The sequence below is a fragment of the Brienomyrus brachyistius genome, chromosome 17 (assembly GCF_023856365.1).
Source record: "Brienomyrus brachyistius isolate T26 chromosome 17, BBRACH_0.4, whole genome shotgun sequence".
NCBI classification, from domain to species: Eukaryota; Metazoa; Chordata; class Actinopteri; order Osteoglossiformes; family Mormyridae; genus Brienomyrus; species Brienomyrus brachyistius.
The window spans coordinates 15,421,704-15,448,114 of record NC_064549.1 but is presented as its reverse complement, the minus strand read 5'-3'; the positions used below and the strand labels follow the sequence as shown (position 1 = coordinate 15,448,114).

The 26,411-nt window shown below is 42.0% G+C and overlaps 2 protein-coding genes across 6 annotated transcripts; both read left to right on the top strand.

Annotated features, from left to right (window-relative positions):
- Positions 1 to 1,086: 1,086 nt before the first annotated feature.
- brca2 (BRCA2 DNA repair associated) lies at positions 1,087 to 18,717 on the top strand. Of its 3 annotated transcripts, none has more exons than XM_048980682.1 (27): positions 1,087 to 1,294; positions 1,666 to 1,751; positions 1,934 to 2,176; positions 2,277 to 2,349; positions 3,362 to 3,411; positions 4,175 to 4,203; positions 4,292 to 4,400; positions 4,504 to 4,559; positions 4,674 to 4,758; positions 5,192 to 6,118; positions 6,226 to 10,296; positions 10,493 to 10,591; positions 10,672 to 10,741; positions 10,827 to 11,284; positions 11,419 to 11,615; positions 11,872 to 12,059; positions 12,216 to 12,386; positions 12,916 to 13,273; positions 13,670 to 13,825; positions 13,906 to 14,053; positions 14,157 to 14,269; positions 14,364 to 14,565; positions 15,009 to 15,175; positions 15,405 to 15,543; positions 17,088 to 17,338; positions 17,652 to 17,795; positions 17,949 to 18,717. In XM_048980682.1, exons 2-27 carry the CDS (start codon positions 1,709 to 1,711, stop codon positions 18,330 to 18,332), a joined length of 8,931 nt encoding a protein of 2,976 aa, XP_048836639.1. In that variant the 5' UTR covers positions 1,087 to 1,294; positions 1,666 to 1,708; the 3' UTR covers positions 18,333 to 18,717. The 3 variants fall into 3 exon arrangements, with proteins under 3 accessions (XP_048836639.1, XP_048836638.1, XP_048836637.1); XM_048980681.1 differs by having other exon boundaries at positions 4,172 to 4,203; positions 11,422 to 11,615; XM_048980680.1 differs by having other exon boundaries at positions 4,172 to 4,203.
- A 1,263-nt stretch (positions 18,718 to 19,980) lies between these two features.
- n4bp2l2 (NEDD4 binding protein 2-like 2) lies at positions 19,981 to 25,520 on the top strand. Of its 3 annotated transcripts, none has more exons than XM_048980704.1 (6): positions 19,981 to 20,050; positions 21,394 to 22,673; positions 23,147 to 23,271; positions 23,552 to 23,640; positions 23,781 to 23,857; positions 24,119 to 25,520. In XM_048980704.1, the coding sequence occupies exons 2-6, from the start codon at positions 21,394 to 21,396 to the stop codon at positions 24,294 to 24,296; spliced, it is 1,749 nt and encodes a 582-aa protein (XP_048836661.1). In that variant the 5' UTR covers positions 19,981 to 20,050; the 3' UTR covers positions 24,297 to 25,520. The 3 variants fall into 3 exon arrangements, with proteins under 3 accessions (XP_048836661.1, XP_048836660.1, XP_048836659.1); XM_048980703.1 differs by having other exon boundaries at positions 20,025 to 20,246; XM_048980702.1 differs by having other exon boundaries at positions 20,026 to 20,229.
- Positions 25,521 to 26,411: the final 891 nt, after the last annotated feature.

Sequence of the window (26,411 nt, the reverse complement as noted above, 5' to 3'; positions counted from 1 at the left end):
TGTAGCAGGAGAGTCAGTTTCACATTTAAATTATTTAACTTTCAGGTTATTCTGGTCCATTTCTACTTTGTTTCTTTAATTTAAACAAAAAGTATGAATTTAACACTTGAAGATACAGGGTCAGTCAGTCCTATAAGCTACATCTTCTGAGGAGTCGCAAACATACTGAAACTGGGAGATGAAGCTTGCCCAGGGCAGAACTGTGAAGATAACTACATAATCTCACCCATCTTCCATTCGCAAGTTACAACGGCAAATTATACATACGCAAGAAACGTTTTCTAAAATGTGTAACTCCTACACTTTACATCATTAGTCATCAACTGGCTGACTCTGGTTCGCATGATCTATAAATGACCATTTGTGGCGATTACGGGCTATAATATAAGAGATATCCCAGTCCTTCACAGGGAACTCACACAACTGCATAATGAATGAATGAGTGAATGAATTAATGAATGAGTGAATGAATGAATGAATGAATGAATGAATGAATGAACACTCCTTTTGATCACGGATGTGAACTGCATTATCCAAAGTAAACCTGTTTAAGCTCAGAGAGAACACTAAATTTGTTCCTATACATTTAAACCTATCTTTAAATATTTTAATTATATAAAATTTATAATAAACCATAAATTCTCAACAATGTAATGATGTGAGTTTATGATCAGAACAATTTAAGTCTAAATATATGTGTTATAAACCTACGTGCTTAGAGATACAAATGTTTCCAAACATAAACATGCATGCATATAAAGGAATGTATATTCCACACCCTTCCACTGTTTCAAGGTGCATGAAATATGAATTTTGCCTTCTTTTTCATCGTCATTCTTTCTGCTAGAAGTCTGTACTGCCGCAACAATCATTCGGTAAGATGCCGCACTCCTAACGGAGATAGAATTGAACGGTTATCAGAAGTTTAGTACGGATAACAGGGAGGTATAATTGTTTCTCAACATATAATGTATTTGATTAATACGGATAAAGTCTTAGATTAAAGGAAAGAAAATGCTTTCTGTTTGCCGCTCGCCCTACTCTTATTTCCCAACATTCACTCGTAGGTCTACCTCGATCCCGCCCACAGTAACTAAACCAATTTCTGATTGGCTGAAACCTGCCCTACATGTCAGACACGTGATAGCTACTGGCGCGAGCCACGAACTTGGAGTAGACAGTCAGATTTGTCTGAAGTTTAGTCGGATTGCAGTTTTTTTGTGCACTTCAAATATATATTTATAGGGATAGGACACTACTATAAGGACTCGGTTTGTGTGATACCGTGTAAGAGGTAATTGTGAGTTTTTTATGCTAAAAAGTGATGTCATTGCTCTTTGTCGAAGGTCGGGGGACTACCTTTGCACTTGTGTTGCTATTGCGATCGTAACTTGTTAGCATAATACTTAGCTTGTCCTTGATTATTCGCTAGTTTTTTTTATTGATTTAGTGTCGTTAATTACTTCACTTTCACAGAATGGTAGTTGAACGAGATTCCTATCCATCTTGTTAGCTGTTTATCTGCACTTTTTAATCGCACTTACTAGCTACCCAGGCTGAACACATAGCAGGCATCCATCTCAATTCCTATATCCAGAAACCGTGACCACCTGAAACGTTATTTAATGTCATCAAATTGTCCTCACTGAGTTTTTTTTATTCCAGATTAATCGCTAAAATACGCCATGCTGCTGTCTATGATGAATATATGTGTAAGATGTTAGAAGTGTTAAATCACCACGCTAGAGAAGGTGAGCTTTGCTTTTGTGTTTATATAGTCACTCGAGTGAAACCTAGATTTGGACACTTACTTATGCAGTTAATATTGAACAAGTAAATGAGGTCATTATGTCAGTATTTCTACCAATATTTCTAAGCCTAACAATGTCCTGATTAAGTTGTCATTTTTTTAACTGATGTCTTCTGTGTGAAGAATTGGGGGCACTTTGTCCAGACTGGTTTGAGGTGTTGACTGTGAAAGCCTCCACCAGAGTTGGAGATGGGTACTCTGGTCAAAAACCTAGGAATCCCAGGTCCCCAAGTGAAAAAGAGGCACCACTGGAGAAACCATCTGCATGCAGCCAGATGTTCTCCACACCCAAGATCTTTAGGGGTCAAGAACGAATGTCACCCAAACCGATAACCCAAGATGAAGCCCTACACTGTAGTGAAAAGGGTGAGATTAGATGCGCTGTTGATGGGTCTGTTTACCGTCATGCTATGTTGTTCTGTACATCTACATGAAACTCACACAGATTTTACTAATAATTTTATAGGTGCAGATGGAGGACCAGAAAATCTATATTGGGTGGATACCAGTCCTTGTTTATTTGGATCTACAAATGCCAGGTATTTATACTTGTCTGTAACTGCATGGATGTAAAGGGGTATTCATTTGGCTGGCAAACTCATTCATGGGTAACACTTTAATACTGTCATATATACTGGTGTAACAGTTCTGAAATGGCAAGTGAAACCAAGCGTTCACGATCTCCTTTCATGGTTCTGGAAGACGGAACCATGATATCCACTACCTTCATGTGCAACTATGTTACTGATTTTGCAAAACTCATTTTTAAATTCGCAATTAGCACTATAACACATGTAAACCATAAAATAATTCTGTTTAAAGTTATGACGAACTGTAAATTTTACACACCAAATCTATTTTATTGTCTTCCAACTGTGCCTGTCACATGACTTTTTTTTGGGCCAGTCATGTTCAAGTGGTCACACCTGCGGTAAAAGTTATTTTATTAGATTTTTTTTACTATGCTAGTTAAATTAGGTCTAGGTGGATAATAACCATAAGATTACAGAGTGTTGATAATCCAGTTGAGTGTAGTATTTTATTTATTTCATTTACATGTTACATATATGTCTGTTAAAAAAATATGTAAGATAAGCAATAATGAAGAGTATTTTACACACTCATCTTGTATATTAATGCCCTTGCCATGTCCCTAAATAGTGAAATACTTTTCTAAAGATTCAAGTTAATTAGGTTCTGTAATAATGAGAATCTTATTAAGATAAATAAATGAATATGTTTGTTATTGTCATGCCCGGCTCGTCCGCTCCTCGTGCGTGCCACGCCCCCCTGATTATCCACGTGTGCTTCCCTGATCGTGTCCGATTATTTTCAATCAGTCCTGTCTGTTTGAGTCCATGTCTTACCAGAGTTCAGTGTCTGTCATTGATGTTCGTTGATGCCTGTGTTCCGTCCTGCCCTTGCCCTTAATAAACCCCTAGTTCTGCCCCGTATTCTGGCTGTTTGCATGATCCCTGCCTGCCTACCTGTCCATGAGTTTACCCGCTTGCAGCGAACGTGACAGTTACGTATAAGAATATTGTTTTTTAGGAGTGATGTCAGAAATCAACATAGAAGTCAACCATCAAAAGGTTTTCTTGGTAAGACTGCAAATTGATGGCCAATTTGGCAAAATTTTGTTTCACAGTGTGTACATTTTAATTCCTTTTAATTCAGTTAAGGGCCTTTGCATCACCATTTTTCTTTTGAGCTGTAATCTTTACTATTACAGCCACATGACTCTGCTATAGCTTATTGAAAAGTTCAAAATGTGTTGGTCTTACAAGGCTCTGAACTTACAAAAAGAATTGCTGAATCTACTCCCTAATCTTAACCTCTTTTTATCTGCTTCTTTCATGAAAATGGCATGAATTGTAGCCTAAAGTATGTAAGGTGGGGGAATGGAAATGAGATTATTGTGTAGGTTGTGAATTTTATTTATTTAATTTTTTTTCGCTCAGAGCCTCTTAACTCCTATACCCCATTTGAATAACAACACACTTTTTGTTTGAAAGCAGGTATTGCTTTCTGTTTTTTCTTCCCAATCATATTGTATCTCTTTCTCCAGATGCCTTTTTTGAGTCTCAAATGTAGTGTAGAAAAAATGCCAATGTCAAAGGGGATGAAAAAAGATGTACTTACAAACATTTCTGAGCTCAGGAGGTTTTGTCCAAGTTACATTACATGATTAAATTCACATTACATTAGTAAATGGTGAAGCAAAAACTTTTTTGGAAATTTACTGAATTTAAAAGGGAATGACCCTTCCGTAGTTCATCATTATTATTATTTGCTGAAACTGCTGGACGTTCATCAAAAGTTTTTCTCTTTTTTTGTTTTTTTATAACCCTCCACCCCCAGAAGAGTTCTTGGACACACCAGGGAGCTCAGTGGTATGTTCAGAATATTAATTATATATATTTTTTATGCATTTTATCAAAATTAACGTCCTGTTACTGTCACGTCTTGTCTTATTTTCAGCCTAAATCGGTCAAACGCATTTCTGAAAGCTTGGGAGCACAGATTGATCCTGATCTATCCTGGACCAGTTCTCTCAACACACCAGTTATGTCTCCCACGGTCATTCTGAGTAAGGAAATCATAATGCCTAGAGCGCCTGCCTTTTAAATGGTATTTTGATAGATTTGTGTCTTCAGTAATTCAGTTTATTTTTATTTAACATTTTTTTTAAGCTAAACCCGACAGTAGTGCGTGCCCCGAAACCTGCACTGGAGACAAGCGAGAGTTTGTAAGTAAATCCAACTGCTGCATCTGGTTTTTTTAATTGAGGAATACTTTTTTGTTAGGTGTTGCTACAGTAGGAAAAGGCTGATTACTTGGTTCGGTTTCTGCTCTTTTACAGTTTGTACGGAAGCTCTTCCCTTCTCTTTCTGAAGCTTCTGGGATCCCAAACTCACTAGACAAAACCAAACAATTGCTGCTGTCTGGTGAGTTGCTGCAGTTTACTTTCTTTTATACCCTTACAATAGGTATAGCATTATGCAAATTATGTAAATGCCTTATCCATTCATTATGCTTTTATGCCTGTTTATTCAGTACAAGGTCTTGGTGGGCCTTGAGTCTTTCCCAGAGCACACAGTCACACACTGGGCAATTTAGAGGCATCAGTTCACCTAAACATTATATTTTTCAACCAAGGGAGGAAACCAAAGTGGGGATAGTATGCGAGCTATGCAAATGCAAAGTCATTCTACACCCTGGGGGTGTGAACCCACTGTGTTCAGTACTGAGCCTGCATGTTATCATAAATAACATGTACGTTATGTCTGAATTTCATTGTGTTCGTCATTTCGGATGCTATCTGCATTTTTGGTCATTTAAATAAAGTCTCATGACAGTATTTCAACATTTTACCAACAGAAGACGTTGCCTGTTTGGATAAGAAGGATGGCGTTGGAGCATTCCCGCCAGATGTTACTGTGAAGCAGAAATTGCCAGACGCAATTCAGGACAGGGAGGTTCGCAGCACAGTAGCACATGTCCTGGATGGAAATGAGGACATTATCTCATTTTTTTTCAGTAACAGTTGCAGCAGTTCATTGAGGAAAGTGAAACCTGGGGAGGGAGTGACGAGGAAAGAGGGTAATTCAGTACGGAAAGGATTAGCAACTAGTGTCTTGAATGCGGCCTCCACAGACACCACGCCGGAGCTTCGCATGCAGCCTATCAAAAAACCGGGAGATGAATCCCAGCTGATGGTGGATTGTTCTGTCCCATGGACTCCAATGACTTTGCCTGATTCAATTTCGCAGCCTTTGCCAAAAGAGGACACTAATGTTCACACAGACATATCAGTAAAGCAGTTTGTTGGTAGCATTTTACCTAAAGGACCTCCAGCATGTAGTGATGCAATGGAGAGTTATTCTCCAGTACAGTGTGATTCTCAGTGGAAAAGTATTGTAAAAAGTCAAGGAAATGACAGAGAACAGTGTCCAAGTCCTTCTAAAACAGAGACTAGGGGAGCAGAGAGGGGGAGAATGGGACATTTGACCACAGATGAGCTCCTACCCAGTGTTCAGCTGCCTAACGTTAACATGAGCTGTAACCCAACTGGAGATTTCACAAGAGACGTGGCAATAGAGAAACCATCTCAACACAACGTAGAGGGACTGAAAGAAGCTGAGTCTCTGGCTGAGGACTCATTGAAAAGTTGTTCTCCTGCGATGCCTATTCAGAAACCTTCCAGGAAGTTTGTGTATTCTCTGCTAACTCCTAGCCCATCCAGTCATATAGTCCAAAGCTCAAAAACCTATGAGCAGTCTGATTGTAAATTGCCTACACTTTCAGGTAAGACTCTTCTAAATTTGCTTTTGTATTGCTATTTAGATCAATAACTTCATTGGTCATTTTTAACAGTAGCTGGAGTTCTTATTTTTTTATTTTCTCTTTTTCAGAAAGTTCAGAAGTTCAGAGGAAATATCATTGTGTTGTATCATGCAGTGATGGAGCAGAATGCGCTGGTGCCAGGGACATGTTGGATTTAAAACACCGTGTGTTTGAAAAACATGACGGTACAGCAGCAGAAAATGCTGTGCTTAAAGTTTCATGCCAGGAGAATGATCACCAGGCATGCGCTGCTTTTACAGAGGAGCTTAAGAGGGATGTCCACCATGACAGAGACTGCAGTAGTGAGACGGCTTTACAAACAGATGCCCAGAATGGCTGCATGGACACCTCTTCCTTTCCCACTCAGGGACAGATAGACAGATATCTACCGGAAACATCAAATGAACCAGAGCCAAACGGAACAATTGAGTTGACAGCTGACCAGCTGAATGCCTCTGCTAAGAGTGGCCTTAGTCAGTTTTGCACAGTCCCCAATGAACCAGTATTGGCCACAAAACAGATAATGGACTATAGTGACTGCGTATCTAACGCAGTAAATGAACTGAGTAGTCAAAGGCAAGACAGCAGCTACCATACCACTCTGTCTGATGTTTCCCATGTTCCTAGGTTATTAGATGATATTATCAGCCCTGGAAAAGGAAGACTGGAGGTTGGTTTCAGAACTGCTAGTGAGAAGATCATTGCTTTGCCATTTGAAGCAGTACAGAGAGCAAAAGCTTTACTCAACGAAGCAGCAGATTGCAACCTCACAGGAAAAACCACTGCTCAGAAAAAAATGTTAGTAAATTTGATGTCTCAAAGCACGATGCGAGTCAAAGAATCTAGCATTGAAAGCAACTGCCAGAGCCTGCAGGATATCACTATATATCCTGGGAATGTTAAGGTAGAAGTGGGGCAGCTGTATAGATCTAATGCTCAAAGAGCCATTAATGTCCACACTAATTCCAGTAGGCAGTCTTCAATACCCAAAATTACCGGTTTCAAAACTGCCTCTAACAGTGCAATTCACGTGTCCTCTACAAATCTCAAGAAAGCCAGGGAGTTGCTTGATGAGACAGATTATGGGAAACATCCAGAGAAATGTTCAACAAAAGGACAAGGAATGACAGAAGAGGAAGGCTGCAAACCTAAACCCTCTGCAGCACCAGTGGCTGCAGTCTTGTCTCCTGTTCATTCCTCTGCACAGGTTTCCTTGGAAGCTCACTGTTTTCTGACTGCCTCGCAGAAGGCAGATGTTAGCGAGCTCTGCAGCCTTCTGGAAGAGGCAGACAGTCAATTTGAGTTCACACAGTTTAAGCAAATAAAGAAGGACTCTAGCAAGACAGGTGTGGCTCTCCCTGGCAGTCCCAGTGATGAAGAAGTAGATCCTGATTTTTTGACAGGAATAGATTTCAATGATAGTTTCACCTCCCTTGGACAAGTGACAAGACGGCAATCGGCTATAACTGAAGTAACAGTGCTGGATGAACCCACAGAAAATTCTGACCTAAAGCACAATGGGCAAAAAGTCAGTGCTACAGATGAAGCTGAGGCAATTTCAAGCAGTGGTTTAAATAACACAATTGACAAAGGCACAGAGAAATCTTTGCACCCTAAGGATATAGATAGATTATTGGTCCCAGGTGTCTTAGCCAACTCCAGAAACTGTGGTGGTTTTTACTCAGCTCAGGGTGTGAAAATTACTGTTCCAATGGAACGTCTGAAAAAGCCTTCAGGTGTATTTGATGGTCTAGATGTTTTCTGTACTTCAGCCTTAAATTCTGGTGAGAATTTAGGTTTATCAGCAGAGAAGCCACGTGCGTTGCAAACTGACATTGTGAAAAGTGCAAAGCAAGACACTCTACGAAAGGTGTATTATTGCTCTTATGAACAGCATGAGCCATGCAAAGAAAAAATGAAGGAATTTTCAAAAAAAGACTTGGCCTCATCCGCGGTGGAGACAGCTAAATGTATTGGGATTGACTTTAATGAAATGAAAGAAACTAGAAATGTTACTGGCATCACTCCACATTTTGTGGGCTTCAAAACAGCTGGAGGAAATGCTGTGAGTGTGTCTGAGAGAGCTCTTAGCAGAGCAACAGCAATATTTGCCGACTTAGAAGAAGTAAAGGCAAATACAAATGAAGTAGGACATCAACTGTCTATTGAAAATCCAGAATGGAAAAATACTCCGATAAAAATCCAAGACTCACACTGCGGTGACTTCACTCTTAACGTTACTGACAAACTGCAAGTTGGATTAAATGAGCTGGAAGGGAAAATGAGCAGCAGTTCGAAAGATGCTATAAACATCGATCATGGTCTAGCGTATGTTTCCAAAAAAACAAATGTGATAATAAACAACATTGCTGATAAATTAGCTGCAGTAGATGCCTGCCAGACCAGCATAAAAGCACAATCTAATTGTGAAAACATTGCAAAAAGCAACCTTCTAGATGATGAGTTAAAGTATGTTGAAGATATACATTTTCCAAAGGTACATCAGAATGTCGATACTAAATTTAAATGCCCTTTCCTAAAAACTCCACAACATGAAAATTCTGTGGCAGGTTGTAGGCTGATTTTGTCTTGTGATCTTCAGGGAAAAGGTAGAGGTTTTACGACAGCAAGTGGTAAAATGGTCTCCATTACAGATGCGGCGCTTCAGCAAGCAAAAGCTATATTCAAAGATTGTATCGATTCTCCGGTGTGTGTAGCAACAGGCGCTGTCCAATGTGAAACAAGTCCTAAAAAAATGAATACATTCAAAAGAAGAAAGGAGTCTCTGAGTGCCAAGGAAGTGCCTATGTCACCCCAAAGTCCAGAGGAAAAAGCTTATCTCAAGGACAAGAACAGCTCAATGGTCAATGAAGCAGGTATAGAAATGCAGAGAGTAAGTGTAATATCATATCCTGCTCCAGAGACAAGCCACTGTGGGTTTAGCACTGCAAGTGGGAAAAGGGTGTGTGTCTCTGAAACTGCTCTGCTGAAAGCCAAGACCTTTCTTGAATCTGATGAAGAATGTCTTAATCCCAAAGAACATGTTGCAACACAACATAAGGGAGTTTCAAGCCCAAACATTCCACTTAAACGTAGCTGTGGTTTCAGTACAGCTAGTGGTAAAAGTGTGTCTGTTTCTACAAAATCCCTTCAGGAGGCAAAAGTTTTGTTTTCTGAGATGGAAAGTGTTTCATTGTGGGAATCTGGAGCTGAGGCCGTAGAGGAGAGCAAGAGAAATGAATTTGGTATTTATCCTTCTGATTCAGGGAAAAGTAATTGTGGGTTCAGCACTGCTAGTGGGAAGAAGGTATCTGTGTCTGAAGAAAGCCTTATGAGAGCAAAGACTCTTCTTGATCAGTGTGATGAAAAAATGGAGCAAGAGAAATGTTGTGAAACAGAGAGTTTAATAGAGAGTTTGTCAGCAAAGCAGACCACGGACAGCAATATACGAGCGTCTCTTTCAACAAAAACAGTAGATGACGGGATTTTTAGCACCTGTCAAGAAACCAGCCTATGTTCAGGAAATCAGGCAAAGAAAAATGTTAATGTTGGAGCCTCCTACAGTGATTCAGGAACACAGCAGTCTAGTTTAACAAACTGTGATGATGGTTTAGTAGTAGTAAGTGCAAAGAAGAATGGAGTAACAGTAAACGAAAAAAGCTCTATTTGTGCTCAGTATTCAAACGATGTGCCTTGTGGTGACAGAACGATTACTTCAGTCTCTCCAGTATCATATAATTGTTCAACAGCTGTGCCAGAGAAGCATGATGAAATTGAACTAAGCAAAGACATTCCCCTTGAAGTGCTTGGTACAGAACAAACAGGAACACCAAAAATTCATCAGAATTGCTTGCCCTCTTCAGGAACAACTGTAGACGATTTCTCCCCACTTAACCTGCAGTCCCTGGGCCTTGGATATTGCACAGAAACTCAGCAGCAGTACTTTGAGCAGGAGGCTATGACTTGCACAAAGGCACTTCTTCAGGATGAGGCTGAGAATAGGAGAATTTCTGAGAAGGTTTCTAAGGAATCGTCTTGTGGACCAAGAACTGCTTCCAAGTTTAATGACGGGCATCACTCTGAGGAACAGAAGCTGAGAAATGGAAAAAGGCTTCGAGCAATGGACTCTGCTTTGGAAGGTGAACTTTAGCTTTATATAAAATACATTATCTGCCTTCAGTATAATCGCATCTCATCCCGTTAAAGTGGTAAAACCTGGTACCTCTTTGAATTTTAAGGACCATTCATAAAAACAAAAATTATACCTGAAATCGGCACCCTGTGTAATAATGCATTACTGGTTTGTTTGTTTTTTTTTTTTTTTTAAATCAACAGGTCAGCCCCCTCTGAAAAGGCAGCTTTTGGAAGAATTTGACAGAACTTCAATTGATGGAACATGCTCTTTTCTGGTTCCCCTAAAAAGCAGCCCAGATGGTGATAAGACATTAATTATATCAATGAGCAATTAGATTTGCAAAAGGTTCCTATGTTAACCTTCCCTTTCTTTGTTCCAGGTACACTAAAAGACCGAAGAACCTTCAGGTACAGCATGCCCCTCCAGCCTAATGTGACCCGACCCTTTGGGTAAGCCCTCAAATGAAACTGAAGGGAGAACACAATGTGAATTTGAAAGTCTGAATTTTAATAACACTCAATTTATGTTCCTCAGTGATAAAACGTTGCTGGAACAAAGGCCGAGGAAGGACTCGTCTCTCCTGAACAGCAGTAGTGGGAATCCCAGGGATGCTGCATTTGTGCCCCCTTTTCGGAAGCCCCCCGAGACAAAAGGTGCTGTGTCTCAGGGTCCAAGTAGGCACCTAAGTGTCTTCATACCCCCTTTCAAAAACGGAAAGCTCAGGATGAACGGCAGTCTGCAAGAGAGCGTAACTCAGGTCCAGAATGGTAGGAAATCCCCTGGATCTGTTGCAGAACCAAGCAAATATATTCCTCCTGCCAAGCGGAGATCAGAGCCAATACCCCTAACAAAAACCCGTTCAGACAGTGTTTGTGGCCGCAAGGCTAATACCAACAATGACACTGTTGCAAAATGTGAAGAAAGAGGATTGGAACAAGGGATCCCAAGTGCATGTCCCACCTCACCATATGGAAACACGGCTCAAGTTTCGGGTAATCTTTTTAATTTTACTTTAAAGTATAGTCATGAGGGAACAGAGCACACAATTAAAGCAAAATTGGTTTAAAAGTGTCTCAGAATTACAGTATGTGTTGGATTAGCCTGACTTAGGAATCATGGTTGTCAGTAGATGCAGGGTTGCAGGGTCTTGAGAGCCTGCAACATACCCGAGACCTTCAGGACATGAGAATCATGAAGAAGAAGCGGCAGACCATTAGACCCCAGCCAGGAAGTCTCCTCCTGGCAAAGACGTCCGGGAAGATGAGGTTGTCCTTAAGAGGTGCATTTGGAGGAAGCTGTCCAGTCAGGCATACCCAAGAGGAGGTACAGTAGGCCACGCCATGCTGGCTGGAATCACCCCCCCTTTCTGCATTACCCTAAATAATGGCAGTGCGAGTGTCTTATCTCTTATGTAAGTCAAGATATTAGTTTCCCAAACTACCTATGACCAGTTTTTTTTTTAAATACTGCACATAATGTAATCATTCTTTTATCCTTAACTGTGATTTATGTATGCTCTCTTAGATGCGAGATGATTTATTTTTTTAAATCCGTTTTTATTTTTTGTTCTTTCTTTCAGCTGTATAAGTATGGTGTCCCCCAGGGAGTTTCCCAGATCAGCAGCGAAAGCGCTGAGTCGTTCCGTTTCCGCTATGTGGACTACTTCAGCCAGGAAACGCTGATTGAAGAGGGGGGTGTTCAGCTGGCCGATGGTGGTTGGCTCATACCTGATAATAGGGGCACTGTGGGGAAAGAGGAGTTTTACAGGTGTGTAATTCAGCAGTGGAAGACTGGGTAGTGCCTGTGTAATGCACTGTAATGGTGTGGAATTCTGATATTTAAAGTGCAGTCATTCAAGGCATGAAATGAATTAATTGTTTATCTGTTAATTGCCTTTCTTTGAATGCATGTGTGTCACCTTAGGGCCCTGTGTGACACCCCTGGTGTGGACCCCAAACTAATAAGTGAAAGCTGGGTATACAATCACTATAGGTGGGTGGTTTGGAAACTGGCTTGTATGGAAAGGTCCTTCCCCAGAGTGATGGGCAGCCTGTGCCTCACCCCACAGCAGGTCCTGCTGCAGCTGAAGTACAGGTACTGTACATATACATCTGTGTGTGTTTTAATATACAGTACAGTGCAACAACATCTGATCATATATGCAATTGAAGAGTAACAGTAAAAAAAGAGAAGAATTTTTTCTGTTCTGCAAAAAGTTGGATGGCTAGATAAACACCGCTTCAGTTCCCAAACCTCTCCTCAGGGACACCCCAGCCATTCCATGTGTTTGTTAAATTCCACCACCAGCTCACTTAACTCACTTAGCTGAATAATTTGCGATATGCTAATGACTGAGTGAATGACTAAAAAATATTTATCTCAAAGTACTACATTTGTTTGTATTCAGCACTGATAATCTGAGACCATTTAGAACGTTAGTCTTTTTTTTAAAAAAAAAAAGCAACTGTAAACATACACTTTTCATCATTAAACAATGTTCTTTGACTACCTAACACTTTTGCACAGTACTGTACAGTATGTGTACATTTTTTAATACAACTGATTGCTGATTCGGGCATAGAGCATGTTGTTCTTATTTTTTAAAATTTTGGATTTTCTTCAGGTATGACCTTGAGATTGATCAGAGTCGGCGGTCAGCTTTGAGAAAGATTATGGAGAGGGACGACACTCCTGCAAAGACCATGGTGCTCTGCATCTGCGGCATTGTTTCAACCGGTTCAGACCGGACCGAGAGAAAGACCACCCAGGGTGCAGACTCCAAAGTGGATTCGACCACTGGGCTCATTTGGGTCACAGATGGGTGGTACTGCATCAAGGCAGTGCTGGACATCCCACTAACAGCAATGGTGCAGAAAGGTCGCCTCACAGTAGGTGTGAAAGTCGTGACCCATGGAGCTGAATTGGTTGGATCCCAAGATGCTTGTACCCCTTTGGAGGCGCCATCAAACCTTATGCTTAAGGTAAGAATTCACTGAAAGAATACAGCATTGCACCATACATTTCTCATTAAACCGTATTGCATTCATGTTCCTGCAGGTGTCCTTTAGGTCACCCACAAACATGCGCTAAGGTGTTTCTAAATTGCCTGTGGTGTGATTGTGTGTTTCACTCATGTCTGTGTATAAGTCAAAGCCCTCTGATGGACTTGTCATACAGGTTGTCCTCCCTGGCTCATGCTTAATGGACAGGCACCCCCTGCTGGATAAGCAGTTATAGAATGTAGATGGATAGATGTAGCCATCTTTGCTTAAAATAACAAAAACTCAGGACTTTGCCAGGGGTTTAAGGTAGGAAAGTGCTGGCTCGTAATGCAGTACTTTAATCACTATACCCCCTGTTAAATGTCATGGTTTCAGATTTCAGCCAACAGCACCAGAGTAGCAAGATGGGACACCAAGCTGGGCTACCACCATGACCCTCGACCACTGAAGCTTCGCCTGTCTTCTCTGTATAGCAATGGGGGCCCAGTGGGCTGTGTTGAAATAATTGTGCTTAGGAGTTACCCAACCCAGGTGCGTTACGGCCGATTTAAGATTACAGATACTTCTTATTTTGAGAGATGCATCTAAAGAATGTTCATGTTTTCACCCAGTGGATGGAAAAGAAAGCGGATGGAGCCTATGTGTTCCGCAGTGGACGCGCGGAAGAAAGAGAAGTTCAGAGACACAGTGCCAGCAAGCAGAAAACCATGGAGAGTCTCTTCGCAAAGATTCAGGCCCAGTTTGAGAAGGACCAGGCAGGCAAGTACCTCAATTATTTTTCCTGAAAAATAAGAACTGAACTACTGAATTTCATTGGAGGCGATTATGCCAATGCTAAAAGTAATCAGCATTCATATTACAGTGAGGAACAAATGCAAAAGCAAAGGGAAGAGGTTGAGTCGCCAGGAAATCGAAGCTCTGCAGGATGGAGAGGATTTGCACGAAGTTGTAGACAATGATCCTACTGGTGTAGAGGTGAAGGAAGCTTGCCGTCCTGTCATTCCCCTGAGGCTTTTCTTTTTATTTTACTGGAAAGGGAAATGTTCACCTTAGCGTTTCTGTGCATCAGGCTTTGCTGAGTGAGAAGCAGCTGGAGATCCTGAGCAGCTACAGGCAGTGCCTGGAGCAGAAGAAACGGGACGAGTTGCAGGAGCGCTTCCGCCAGGCCCTGGAGGAGACCCAGAAGGGACAGGGGAGCTTCAGTGACAGGGAGGTCACGCCAGTATGGAGGCTGCGTGTGGCTGACTGCAGGGAGACACCAGATGGCAGTGGTGAGCATGCATGTTACTACCTCCTGCCATGGTCCTGTTTTTGATTACAGAATGTGGAGCAGTAATATTGTCTGTGTCATAATTCATCCATAAGGGCAAGTGCGCTAATAGGGAGAGTACTGGGTAATAAGTTACCAACCACATTTACATTGCAGAAGTTAATTATTGACATCAAAATGTCAAGTCGTTTAAATGATTTTAAACATGGCATTGTGTTCACCAAACATGCAGTCAGTGTGTTCATATTCATTGAAAGTTGTCAGAGAAATGTCAGCTGCTCTGTAATTGAACTGTAAGTTTTATGTGTATATTAGCACTGCGAAGGTGTACAGCAGAGTAATTGAGCCAACAGGAAGTTCAGCTGCACAACTCTGATCCCTGCCATCACCGTGACAACCTACCCTGCAAGCGGCCGCCACATAACCAGTAGCGACTTTTTGCAGGGTGCTTGTTGAATATCTGGCGACCGTCCTCAGAGCTGCAGACCTTACTGAAGGAGGGGAGTAGGTACAAGGTGTACCAGCTAGCCACGTCGGAGGGCAGGAAGTTCAGTAGCAGCACAAAGCTTCAGCTAACTGCCACCAAGAGAACACGCTTCCAGCCCGTTCAGGTATCGCGCGAAGTGGCACCCATCTTCTTTCTACTACATTAAGTTCTTGCAGCCAAATGGAACAGGGAAAAAATAAAATGTGTATGAGCAGGATTTTGTGTTGCTGGCAGAAGATAATTCTTTTATCTTGTGAATTGCATGTTGTGTAAAATCTTTCATTCTAGCAATTATCACCCCAGTTTGTCAAACATACGTTGCTTCTAAACTGTAGATGTATCTAATCTTGCAGGCATCCCCAGAAAGGCTAACTGAACTCTTCCAGCCCAGAGCATCGGTTAGCTTTGGGACACTCATGACCCCTGGGTTCCGCCCTCTGTACGGGGAGGTAGATGTAGTTGGCTACGTCATCTCCATCGCTGACGAACACGGTAAGTCCCACGGCCGCTTGCAGTCGTTCTGTGGATAGTGGGTGGAGACTGTGAAACGACTGACCCAAGCTGCACTTGAATAATATTGCTGTTTGCTTACACCACACTGGTAAAGGTTAGCATTTTCATGGAGGCCCCCCCACAGAGCAGCTTTAGCCCCAGTGTATTCTGCCACAGTGTGCTAAGAAACGCTACTGGAGATCCTCCCTTCCCGCTGGCACCGGGCACTATAAAGCCTCTTGCTGACGTGCCAGTCCTCTCCCACAACCATAACTCATGCCAGGACAGACTGGCACTGCATTAGCTGCACATACACCACTCATCAATTTATCTCTATTTCTATATTTATTCTCTGCACAGTATTCTGTTTGTGTGCCGTCATCTGTTTTTAGTGTATATACTTCTGTGTTTTCTGCTCTAAGTGTATATGTTATGTACAGTGGGCTCACTTATCTAAGATTTACGTTACGTGACGTCAACCTCGGTTCAGAAATGTTAATGGAAAATTCCAGAAATAAACAATGATTGTTTTAAATTGCATGCCGTTCTGAGCAGCATGATGAGACGTCACACCGTCTCGCCCGATATGTGAATCATCCCTTCATGCTACCTGCCTGTTAGCCGCGTAGTTGCCGTCTCGGTTATCAGATCGACTGTCATGGTGTAATACAGCTCGTCATCGACTTGTGTCCACGATCGGTTTTGACTGACTGGTTGTAAGTCGATTTGGGCTTAAGCTGGCCCTTTATTTTATATGCAAAAATTCTCATATGCATAGTATATTGTATAGTAAATTATATCATCTTTAAGTCATAGTTTGTTTTTTTTTTTTAACTTTTTTATCAGCATTCTCTTAGTTGATTGCTGCCGGCAGTTGGGATAGTAACGTACATTCGCACTGGGCAACACTCACACTGTCAGGTGTGGTGCAGTTGTGACCACATTTAATTATTATTAGTTATTGCTGCCTGATTTTATCATAGGTATGCATATGTAGGGAAAAACATACAGGGTTTAGTATTATCCATGTTTTCAGGCATCTGCTGGGGGTCTTGGAACAAATTGGAGAGATTACAGTACTCGCTGTTTAATGTATAAAGGATTTCCTTGGCATCAGTGAGGTATATTCTAGTCAGAAGTTTTTTCACACAGTGAGATTTTCTACATTTGCATGCTACTCGCTTATTTACTAAAAATATGCTCAGTCTTCTTTGCTTCTTTGCTATAATATATTTACAGTATGTTCACCATGTGAGTACCTTTATTAGCAAGAAAATGTCTTATCTTTGATTCATCAAAGTAACCATCTCTAGCAGTTATAACAGCTGATAAAATTCGAGGCATTCAAGGGACATTAAATACTGCTCTGTTTCATGGGTTGAAATAGTTAACTAATGCATTTAAAGTTAAATGACAGCCTAGAAGCTGACTTTGCGATCACCACACAGCCAGGTAACAGGACGTCAGACATACACTGTTACATACTCTTTTCATGTTATGAATTAAACCACCGGACTGAGCCGAGACGGATCCCCTGTGTGCAGGTATCTCCCCTGTGATTTACCTGGCTGACGAGCAGCTGCACCTTGTAGCTGTCCGGGTCTCTTGCAGCCTGCTGCAACTGGCCCTGGAAGAACTGGTGCAATCCCAGGCCCTGCTGGCCCTGAGCAACCTGCAGCCACGCTGCCAGGCGCCCGTGCCCATCCTCTACGCTGGCGATCTGGCCCTTGTCTCAGCTAAACCTAAAGAGCCACAACTGCAGGAGGCCAGTGAGCGTTTGAGGAATGCTGTCCAGGTACAGACCAAACACGTCCCACACACGCTATTGAAGAGAGGTCCTAGGTCCTGTTCCTATGTAGCCAGCGTGCATACAGGGTGTCATGCATGCTAATGAATGGATCATGAAAGTTAAATATGTAATCAAATTAACCATCCCTGCCTGTGTCACTGAAGATAATGGATTAAATAGCTGTGATACTTCTCAGACCAGGAGGGGTTCACTTCTGCGCCGTACTTTTGTGACACCCTAAGGGGTCCCATTTTCTTGTTTTCTCTGTAAGCTAAGCCAAGCCAGGAATATTTATCCTTTTTTACTTCTTTTGTGACAGGGCTGTGAGCAATTCTTTAAGCTTGCAGAGGAGAAACTCTTCAGCCTGATCCATTCAAATGCATCATATTTGCCGCCCCCTAATGGTCGGATTCCCGCTCCCAAAACACCGACCTGGAACACACGACGACAAGGCATGAATAGTGTAAGGATTTCTAAGCAGTTCCTGATAACGGGTTCCCCTTTCAATCCATCCTCTCCATTTTGACTGGTAGTTTTATTGCTTTAAATGAAGCCCCTCCATGTGACGTGCTTCTTTTCCAAGTGTTCAGTGCGTTTTGTTATGCGTGTCTTACAGGAGACTGGGCCGACCCCTCAGAAATCAGCACAGACGGTTGGGTCTGTCACACCCGTGAACAGGAAGACCCCCCCAGAGGGCAGCTCCTTAGTGGACAGGGACCCCAAGAGCTTAAAGAGGAAGCGTGGATTAGACTACTTATCCCACATTCCTTCTCCTCCACCCCTCCAGCTGCTGAAGACCAGCATGTCGCCCGCTGTAAGCAAGACCTTCCACCCACCACGACGGTCAGAGACGCCTGCTCCGGTGAGCAGGCAGCAGCAGACACCGCCTGCCTGCCTCATAGCTAAGCCAGTGGAGGGTGAGTGGGTGAGCGATGAAGAGCTGGCCATGATCAATACACAGGCCCTGCTTGACGGGTCGGGCCTGCAGAATCAGGAGTGATCAGGCCAGAATATCAGGAAGCATTATATCCAATGGGCACGTTCCTTTGCCATGTGAGTCAAGGGCCAAACCCCTGTCTCTTTTCTGCCATGCTGATGTTTCCATAAATATGTGTATGATATGTATGGTAATATTGGACATCAGCACTTAAGAAAAGGTTGTATTTGTTTTGTTGTTGCTGTTTTATTTGTGACTTGCAGAGGTTTATATTTATTTGGTGGTTTCTTTAATAACTATACTGTAAATTACATTGTGTACATTTCTTTAATACCATGGATAAGAGTGAATTCACCTTGCTCTGAGTGACCTGTCACCGTTTTGGTTGTTACTTAGTTGTTACTTATTGTGTAATTATTTGAATAAATTGTATAAGTGGTTAACGAAACGTGTTTGTGTCTTGGTGTTAATCACGTGTTTATCTCCAAAGACGTAAATAGACGCGGTCTGCCTTGTCAGTCCCGCAAACCGGGGTCACTTGCATGAATACAGCGGAAATAGGAACGGGAAAGCGTAAACGAGGACGCCTGGGTCTGTGTGACAGCGGGGGATGTAGGTGCCTGATGAGTGCTGGCTGCACGATCGGACTTACGCTTCATGGCAGACAGCCCGTTTCCAGACCCGCACACAACAGACGGTTTATAGCGAGACTTTACAGCTATATATAATGGCAATATATATATATTGCCTTAATAGGCAGCGACACTGTAAGTTAACCTTCTAGTCAATCACATATATTTGGTCTATTAAAATATACGTGATTAATTAGAAGGTTAACTTACAGTGCTGTTACCTTTTTGTTACCTCATTGGGGTCTCTCTCCCCTCTGTTACAGACATCTACACCACACGCAGCATCCGCAAAGCCATTAGCATTGTGGATAACCCCACACACCCCTCACACACTCTTCTCCCTCCTCCCGTCTGGCAAAAGGTTCCGTAGCATACGGGCCTCTACTGCCAGAATGGGGAACGGTTTCCTCCCTCAGGCCATCAGACTCCTCAACCGGAACTGAACAAAATCCCCCCTCCACACACACACACACACACACACATCTGTATATACTATTTATTATTTATTGCCTTTCAACTCTTTACTCTTTTCTACCACAGCATTTTTGCACATAACCCTCGCTGCTACCATACAGTAACTCAAATGCTCTATCCAGACTGTTACCACTGTTAATTTGCAAATGTATGTTGTCTTGTTTTGTCAATTTGTGCTGTTATGCTTGTGTCCTGTCTGCACTTGCACGATGTTGCTCTGTTTTATTCTGTGTTGCACCATGGTCCTGGAAGAACGGTATCTCATTTCACTATATACTGTGTGTATGGTTGAAATGACAATAAAAACCTACTTGACTTGACTTTTAAGACATAGTTTGCTGCCACCTGGGTGACTTTGGTAAGTCTTTGTCCAACTTTGGAGAATATTTTCGGTTCTCGAGATACTCTCGAAGGGCTGCATAAAACACGGACATCCTCGCTGGCTTCTAATGCAGCAACTGGACATGACCGAAAACGCGCATCCGACTTTGCATTAAAGTCTCGTAGGACTGTGGATTTATGACCTGGGACAGATCGGCCAGCAACATGGCGGATGCGCATGCGCGAAACCGATCGTGCATCGGACACCTACTGGCGCGGTTCTGCGCCTTTGATAGCGGCGGCGTTATCCGGCCACACCCAGGAACAGATAGACGCGCCGCATGTTTACTTCCGGTACGAGGGTCGGGTGACATGCCGCTTGGTGGGGATAGTATGCGTCTAAATAATGTACATCTCCCAGAGTAATCCAGGGTAATAGTGTCTGTGTGTACAGCAACCTTCATTTTAATGTGACTTAAAGTGGTGAAGACGCTTAAACCATTCAACGGAGCTTTCCAGAAAAAAATCATAGCGTAAGCAAACTCTCGAGGTGTTTAATATGTTTTTTTAAATTAAGTCCGGTTTGCTGTTAATTTACTTAAACTTGAGAATGTTGCAGGAATAACGTGTCTTTCACGTAGTATATATCGCTACAGTAGCAGTGGTTAAGCGTGTAATCGCTGCTATCCGGAGCTGTATTGGCGGTTTGCTTTGCAGTGGCTGATCGCTTCCAGATCATGTATTTTAGTCTCATGTATAAGTCACATTGCAGCTGTTATCGTTTTAATTTGGTTAAATTAATACGCTGAAGTTTAGCCCGCTTGTTTCGAAATTAACCTCCACGTATTAGATCTATTCATGCATTTGTCGAAAATATAATAAACATCAAGATTTTTTACCATCGTAACAACGTAACAAAACTGAAAGTAAACCACAACCTGACAATACTACAAAACAAGAAGTAACTTTAGATAATATATTTGGTCATAAATAAAATTAAGATTTTAGATATCCAGTGTCTTTGTCACTTTACACTTACACAGTTTAAGTAACGCATTGACATTGGCAGTTTTGTGTAACTGCACAGCAATAGCGTATCAGTGAAAGTAAACATGGATGTGCTTTACTGCATCAGAAGGAAACGCATGTCATTCTTTAGGAAACAATTTTGAGGCATATTAGTTTGGACAGAAAAGCTGAACGTTTTACAAACTTTTATGCTTCTGAAGTAAAATGCAAATTTATATTAATATTTAAGAAGCAATTAGCCAAATACTTGTGAGCAATTAAACCCTGGCACACTTTCATTTGACAAAACAATGCAGTGTAAATCAGGACTGCCAGCTCTCATGCATCTGGCATGACATGCTTTCAGACTCTTACGCTTTCAAGAAATATTATTTCAAATATGTATTATTCCATTATAAACCTACAGTTAGCTACATCAAAAGTGTTTGGGGCAGTTTTCAAACCATACAGACTATTTACCAGATAATAAAACCATTACATACATGTAAATTCTTGTGTATGTGAGTGCATACTCGAATTGAAAATCTTTCTCCAGCCAGCTGACCAAAGTTGGCAACCCTGTTGTAAATATCTCATACGCTTAAAAATGCTCATGACTTTGGCTGTCCTGCTTTCTGTTATATAATATTATATATTATACTTTCATTGACTTTCATTGTCCCTTTCAGATGCTTAATCTTTGTTCAAGTACATCTGTGGCTGATGCTAAAGACAGAGGTGTAAGAGAACCTCTGGCAAGCAAAGGTCAGACGTGTGTTCAGGATGCTGACGCCATTTGTGTCAAGAATGAAGAGGAGACTGTTGTGAGGCTGGATGAACCAGCAGAGGCTGCTGTCACAGAAAGGCCCCCCATTGCTGAGGACAGAAATCCGCAAGAGGCTGAAGAACGAAGCGACGGATCACAGGGTCAGTCCAGTGATACGATAAATGACAATTCACTTATTAAATGCACGTCTGAAAGGCCAGCTAGCTCCTCACCCAAAGTAGAAGATGGACTTTCAAAAAAAGATCAGGGTGAAGGAGCAAGAAACCTGGGAAGTGGGAGCCCAGGCAGGAAGGCTGGAGGACTGGTCGATGGGGAGTGGGTCATCCGGAGCACAGCCTTCATCGGGCCGATGTGCCGGCCTGAACCGACTGAGTCCAAGGGGAACCTGGATGACAAACTGACTGAGTTCTACAAAGAGCTGGAACAGATGGAACCCGCAGAAACTCCTGACAACAGCACCGACAAAGATGAGAGCCGCGTCGAAGCAAAGAAATCCATAAACTCGACTCCTTCAGAAGAAGGGTTTCATTTCAGCAGAGGTCACAGACCTTATCGTCGGCCTCATATATACCGGGACCCCCCCAACGAGGAATGGCATTCCTGGAAACGTAGGCGCGACTTCCATTATGGCCCAAATCACAGCAGCTGGGATCCCTATTATCAGAACCAGTGGCAGCATCCCCCATCGTTTGGGGGTCCTCCCTGCCCCCCATATCCAAGGTTCAGCGAGCCTAAATTATATGGGCCTCCCAATTTCCCACCACCGCCAAATCCCTTATACCATCCAGCTTTCAGGCCGCATGTGAGTACTTTCTATGACTGCCCTCCTATAGCAGAATGGGAGCAGCCGTTCCCACCGGGGTCTGACTTTGCAGGTTTTGATGGCTTTGGTGATCACTACACTTCCCAGGGCTGTGGTGAAAGCTTTTTTCCCCCATATGATTTGGAAAACAATCAAGCCAATGGTTGTTCCAGCCACAGAAGCCGACCCTGGTTTCAGTCATATGAACAGGATGGTTCCGACTGGAGAACTTGTCCCGATATAGAATTTGGGCCCCGGCAGCATCATCTCAATGAAGAGTTTTGTGAGCCGTCAGACTCAAAGAAAGGTTTCCTTGATTCCCCGTTGGTTCTGATCCTGATGAGAGGACTACCAGGGTCTGGAAAGTCAACTTTAGCCCAGTGAGTTCTCAGATAATCTGCTTTTATTGACAAAGTTGTACCTCCACAAAACAGTTGAACTACACCGTTGGTTCAGACTGCATTGCTAGTGTTGCTGTGTTTTATTTTCTACAGATCAGGATGTAGCTGCCTGATTATTCATTAAATAAATATTTCACCAGTTGGAATAAATCATGTGTAGAAAAATATTTGAATTTATGAATCGTTGTGGAAAGTGTGTAGAGTTTATTGTATATAATTTATTATGAAACTATACAGTGTTTGGAAATGGAATTTACGCTCTTGTTAACTGCTTTTCTTGTTAATTCCAAAGTAAATTAATTACATCCATTACTTAAGCAATGGTTGCAACTGTAGAATACATAACCTTTTTTATACATATATAGTTTGCAGTCCTATTGAGGATTTTCCAAAAGGAAAAAAGACTTCTGCTGACTGTGTGTGTTTGTGTGTGTGTGTGTTCGTTCATTCAGGGACCTCCTTTCATCTGGTCCAAACGGGCTGGTCCTCAGCACTGATGATTACTTCTCCCAGGAGACAGGCTATGCTTATGACCCAGGTCTGTTGGGAGACGCTCATAGCTGGAATCAAAACCGGGGTAAGATTACACTCATTGCTTTCGGTCTCTTTCCAGGCAGCCCCTGGAAAATATTTGGCTTATTTCTTCAGTGTCACAGCTGCTGGAAAGTAGCAAACATTTATTGCTACATTTTTCTGATATGTTCTAGATATCAAATTGCATGTATTGATGTACCTGCATTATGATTTTCTGTATATTATGCTCCTTCCTTATATAAATCAAAAGTTCTGCTTTGAATGGATGCATGTTGATAGTTTAGGAAAGAATCATTTTCTGTTTTTTGTTTCTTGTTTTTCAGCCAGGGAGGCTATGGATGACAATCGTTCTCCAGTAATTATTGACAATACAAACATGCAGGCTTGGGAAATGAAGCCATATGCAGAAATGGTGAGAAGTTTACACTTTGACCATCAATGTCCTTTAGATCTAAAAGGAGTCTTTGAGTTTGTCAGGTTATGTATTTTGTGTGTTATTGGTGCTTGTTATTTACACTAATTTGACTTTGATTTTCCTCTGGCATGTCACAGGCTGTAGAAAGGGGATATCGCGTGGATTTCTGTGAGCCCAACACCAACTGGAAGTTGGACCCCACAGAGTTGGAAAAGTAAAGACTTCAATTTAAGCCAATGTTTTAAACTTTAAACCTATACAGTTCTAGGATTGTAGTCAGTATTTCAGAATCAGGTGACAGTGTGGAATTTTATAAAATTCTTAACACTATGCTATGCATAAACACACTTGCTGTGCCGGTATCTCTTGTACCAGTGTGCATTATTTTTAACCATTCATTAAAATTTCCACTAATGCTGTGAACAGATGTTGATTTAAGCAATATTCTTCCGTTATCTTGCTTTTCTTTTCTCAGGAGAAACAAGCATGGTGTCGGCCGGCAAAAAATTTCAGAAATGCTGGAGCGTTTTGAGTTGCCAATGTCCCTGGACATTGTGCTGAACTCGCAGCAACCCCTCCACAAAAGCAGAGGGCGCTCTTCAACGCAGCCCAAGCAGAGGTTGCACGACACTGGAGATAATGTCCCTGATTGAGGGCAAACTACTACTTTCTGGTTTAATTATTTGTTGATTACACCAGCAATTTTGGTGCTGGCTGTTTGTGGTTTGCAAAACTGCAGCTGAGATGAGCTGGTAAACTGTGATTAAGTGTCTTTAGGCTTATGTTTTGTACTTATAACTATGCAGGGATTGTACTGATTTTTCTACCTTGCAAGTCCTGGAATGTCCACCAGGGGGGTCAGATGGGCATGGATACTGGGGGCCCAGCCCTTTATAGGGGCCCCAAATTTTTCCAGACCTCAGCAAAATGGTCTGTGGGAGGATCTGTATTTTTTCAGACTAAAAGTGCCAATTCTAGCAGGGGGCCAGTCCATTTTGCTGGGGTAGCTACGCCCCTGAAGTCCACTGCAGTTACTGAAATCAGTTCTATGGTACATACCGCACAGGGACTTGGAGGAATCGGCACCTGCACTGTTATTTTTGTCAGTGCTCGTTTACTTGCCTAAGATGCCTGAGTTTTATTCACGCGGTACCCTGCTGCCACTTTGCCTGGACAGCATTTTATTGTCCCCTGAACTGTAAACTAGGAAAAAACAGGCTATATTACTTATTTTTCTGTCAAGGTTAATATCAACATTAAAAAAAAAAAAAACCCACGAGACTGGGCGATGTAATATGCCCAGTGCTCTGTGGGGCACACTGGAAATTTCGAGGTTATGTCTTGAAAACAAAATTAGTATTTGGAGTCTGTCTTATTACCAGCAGTGCAGTTCCTCACTAGCACACTAGTGTGACATCATGAGTTCAGCCTGCCCTGATAGCTTTATGATTAAGCAGATGCTTATAGATATACATAAATTCACAAAGGGTTACCTCCATATCTCAAGTTTATCTCGGTGTAGTGGAGCTCTTCAGCTGGCAAGGATGCATAAATCTTACTGTTTTGTTAGCTTGTAGACAAGTCGTGTAATGGCATGTACATTTGTCTTCGATTGGGAATGTGTAGATGTGTAGAGATTGTTAAAACCTGATGAACTACTAATAGTATTTAAAAAAAAAACAAGCAGAATTAGATTGTATAGAGTCATTGTACAGTTTGAATTCAGCTACTACATGGCAATATTTTATTCAGGTATTTTGCATAAAATTTTGTATATAGATATTTTGTATATTTGGATTTTAATGTAATTTAAATAGTAAATGTAAGTAAATTGCAGTGTAAATCTGTAAATCCATTAAATAACAAAGTAGTTTTAACGATTGAGAATTTTGATTTTCAATATACATCATTATTTTTTAGTGTTTTTGTTTAGATAGTCAGAGGGTGGCACAGTGGTCAGCGCTGCTGCCTTGGGTCTTGGGTTCGTTCCCCGGGTCGGGCGTAGGAGATCCTGGGTTCGGTCCCTGGTTCGCTCCCCGGGTCGGGCGTAGCACCTTTCTGTGTGGAGTTCGCGTGGGTTTTCTCCCACAGTCCAGAAGTGTGCAGGATAGATTGATTGCCAACTTCGTGCATGTGTTTGTGTGTGTGTGCCCTGCGGTGTGTTGGTTCCTGCCTGTGCGCATTATTCCTGGGATGGCTCCAGTGCCCCCCATCACCCCAGTTGGGATTAAGTGGTTACGGTGATGGATGGATAGTCAGAAATTGTCTGTAGTATCTTGTTGGTCTGTAATTACAACATGCCTAATGATGAGTTGACAACTATACTTTGGTTGTCACGTTCCTTCTGACATTTGGGGTGAGAGAGCAGGACCGGCCATCTGTCCTGGGTTTGTGGTTAAAGGCCAGCAGATTTGTCTGTCCTTCATTTAGGACAGCCTGGCAACTCAGGTACGTATATACAGTGATACAGTGCCCTCCATAATGTTTGGGACAAAGACATTTTTCCTTGATTTATCCCTCTGCTTCACAGTTCAAAATTTCAAATCAATCAGAAATGATGAAATTGATGAAACTGCATTCCAGACCTTAAAGTTATCTGCATACATTTTAGTTTCACCATGTAGAAATTACAACACATTTTATACACAGTCCCCCTCATATCAGGGCACTATAATGTTTGGGATGTCACAGTTGTTTGTGATTACTGAAGTTGCTTCATTAGTGCAAGGATAAGATATCTAGGCTTGTTTCTATCATTTGGAGTATGT

What these genes read in the sequence shown, in the direction of transcription:
- brca2 (XM_048980680.1), top strand. Translation starts at nt 1,709, where the DNA reads ATGTGTAAGATGTTAGAAGTGTTAAATCACCACGCTAGAGAAG. An exon ending in CCTAAAAAGCAGCCCAGATG is followed by an intron (nt 10,592 to 10,671) that starts GTGATAAGACAT and finishes TCTTTGTTCCAG; the next exon opens with GTACACTAAAAGACCGAAGA. An exon ending in TCAGGCATACCCAAGAGGAG is followed by an intron (nt 11,616 to 11,871) that starts GTACAGTAGGCC and finishes TCTTTCTTTCAG; the next exon opens with CTGTATAAGTATGGTGTCCC.
- n4bp2l2 (XM_048980704.1), top strand. Translation starts at nt 21,394, where the DNA reads ATGCTTAATCTTTGTTCAAGTACATCTGTGGCTGATGCTAAAGACAGA. An exon ending in TAGCTGGAATCAAAACCGGG is followed by an intron (nt 23,272 to 23,551) that starts GTAAGATTACAC and finishes CTTGTTTTTCAG; the next exon opens with CCAGGGAGGCTATGGATGAC. An exon ending in GACCCCACAGAGTTGGAAAA is followed by an intron (nt 23,858 to 24,118) that starts GTAAAGACTTCA and finishes TTCTTTTCTCAG; the next exon opens with GAGAAACAAGCATGGTGTCG.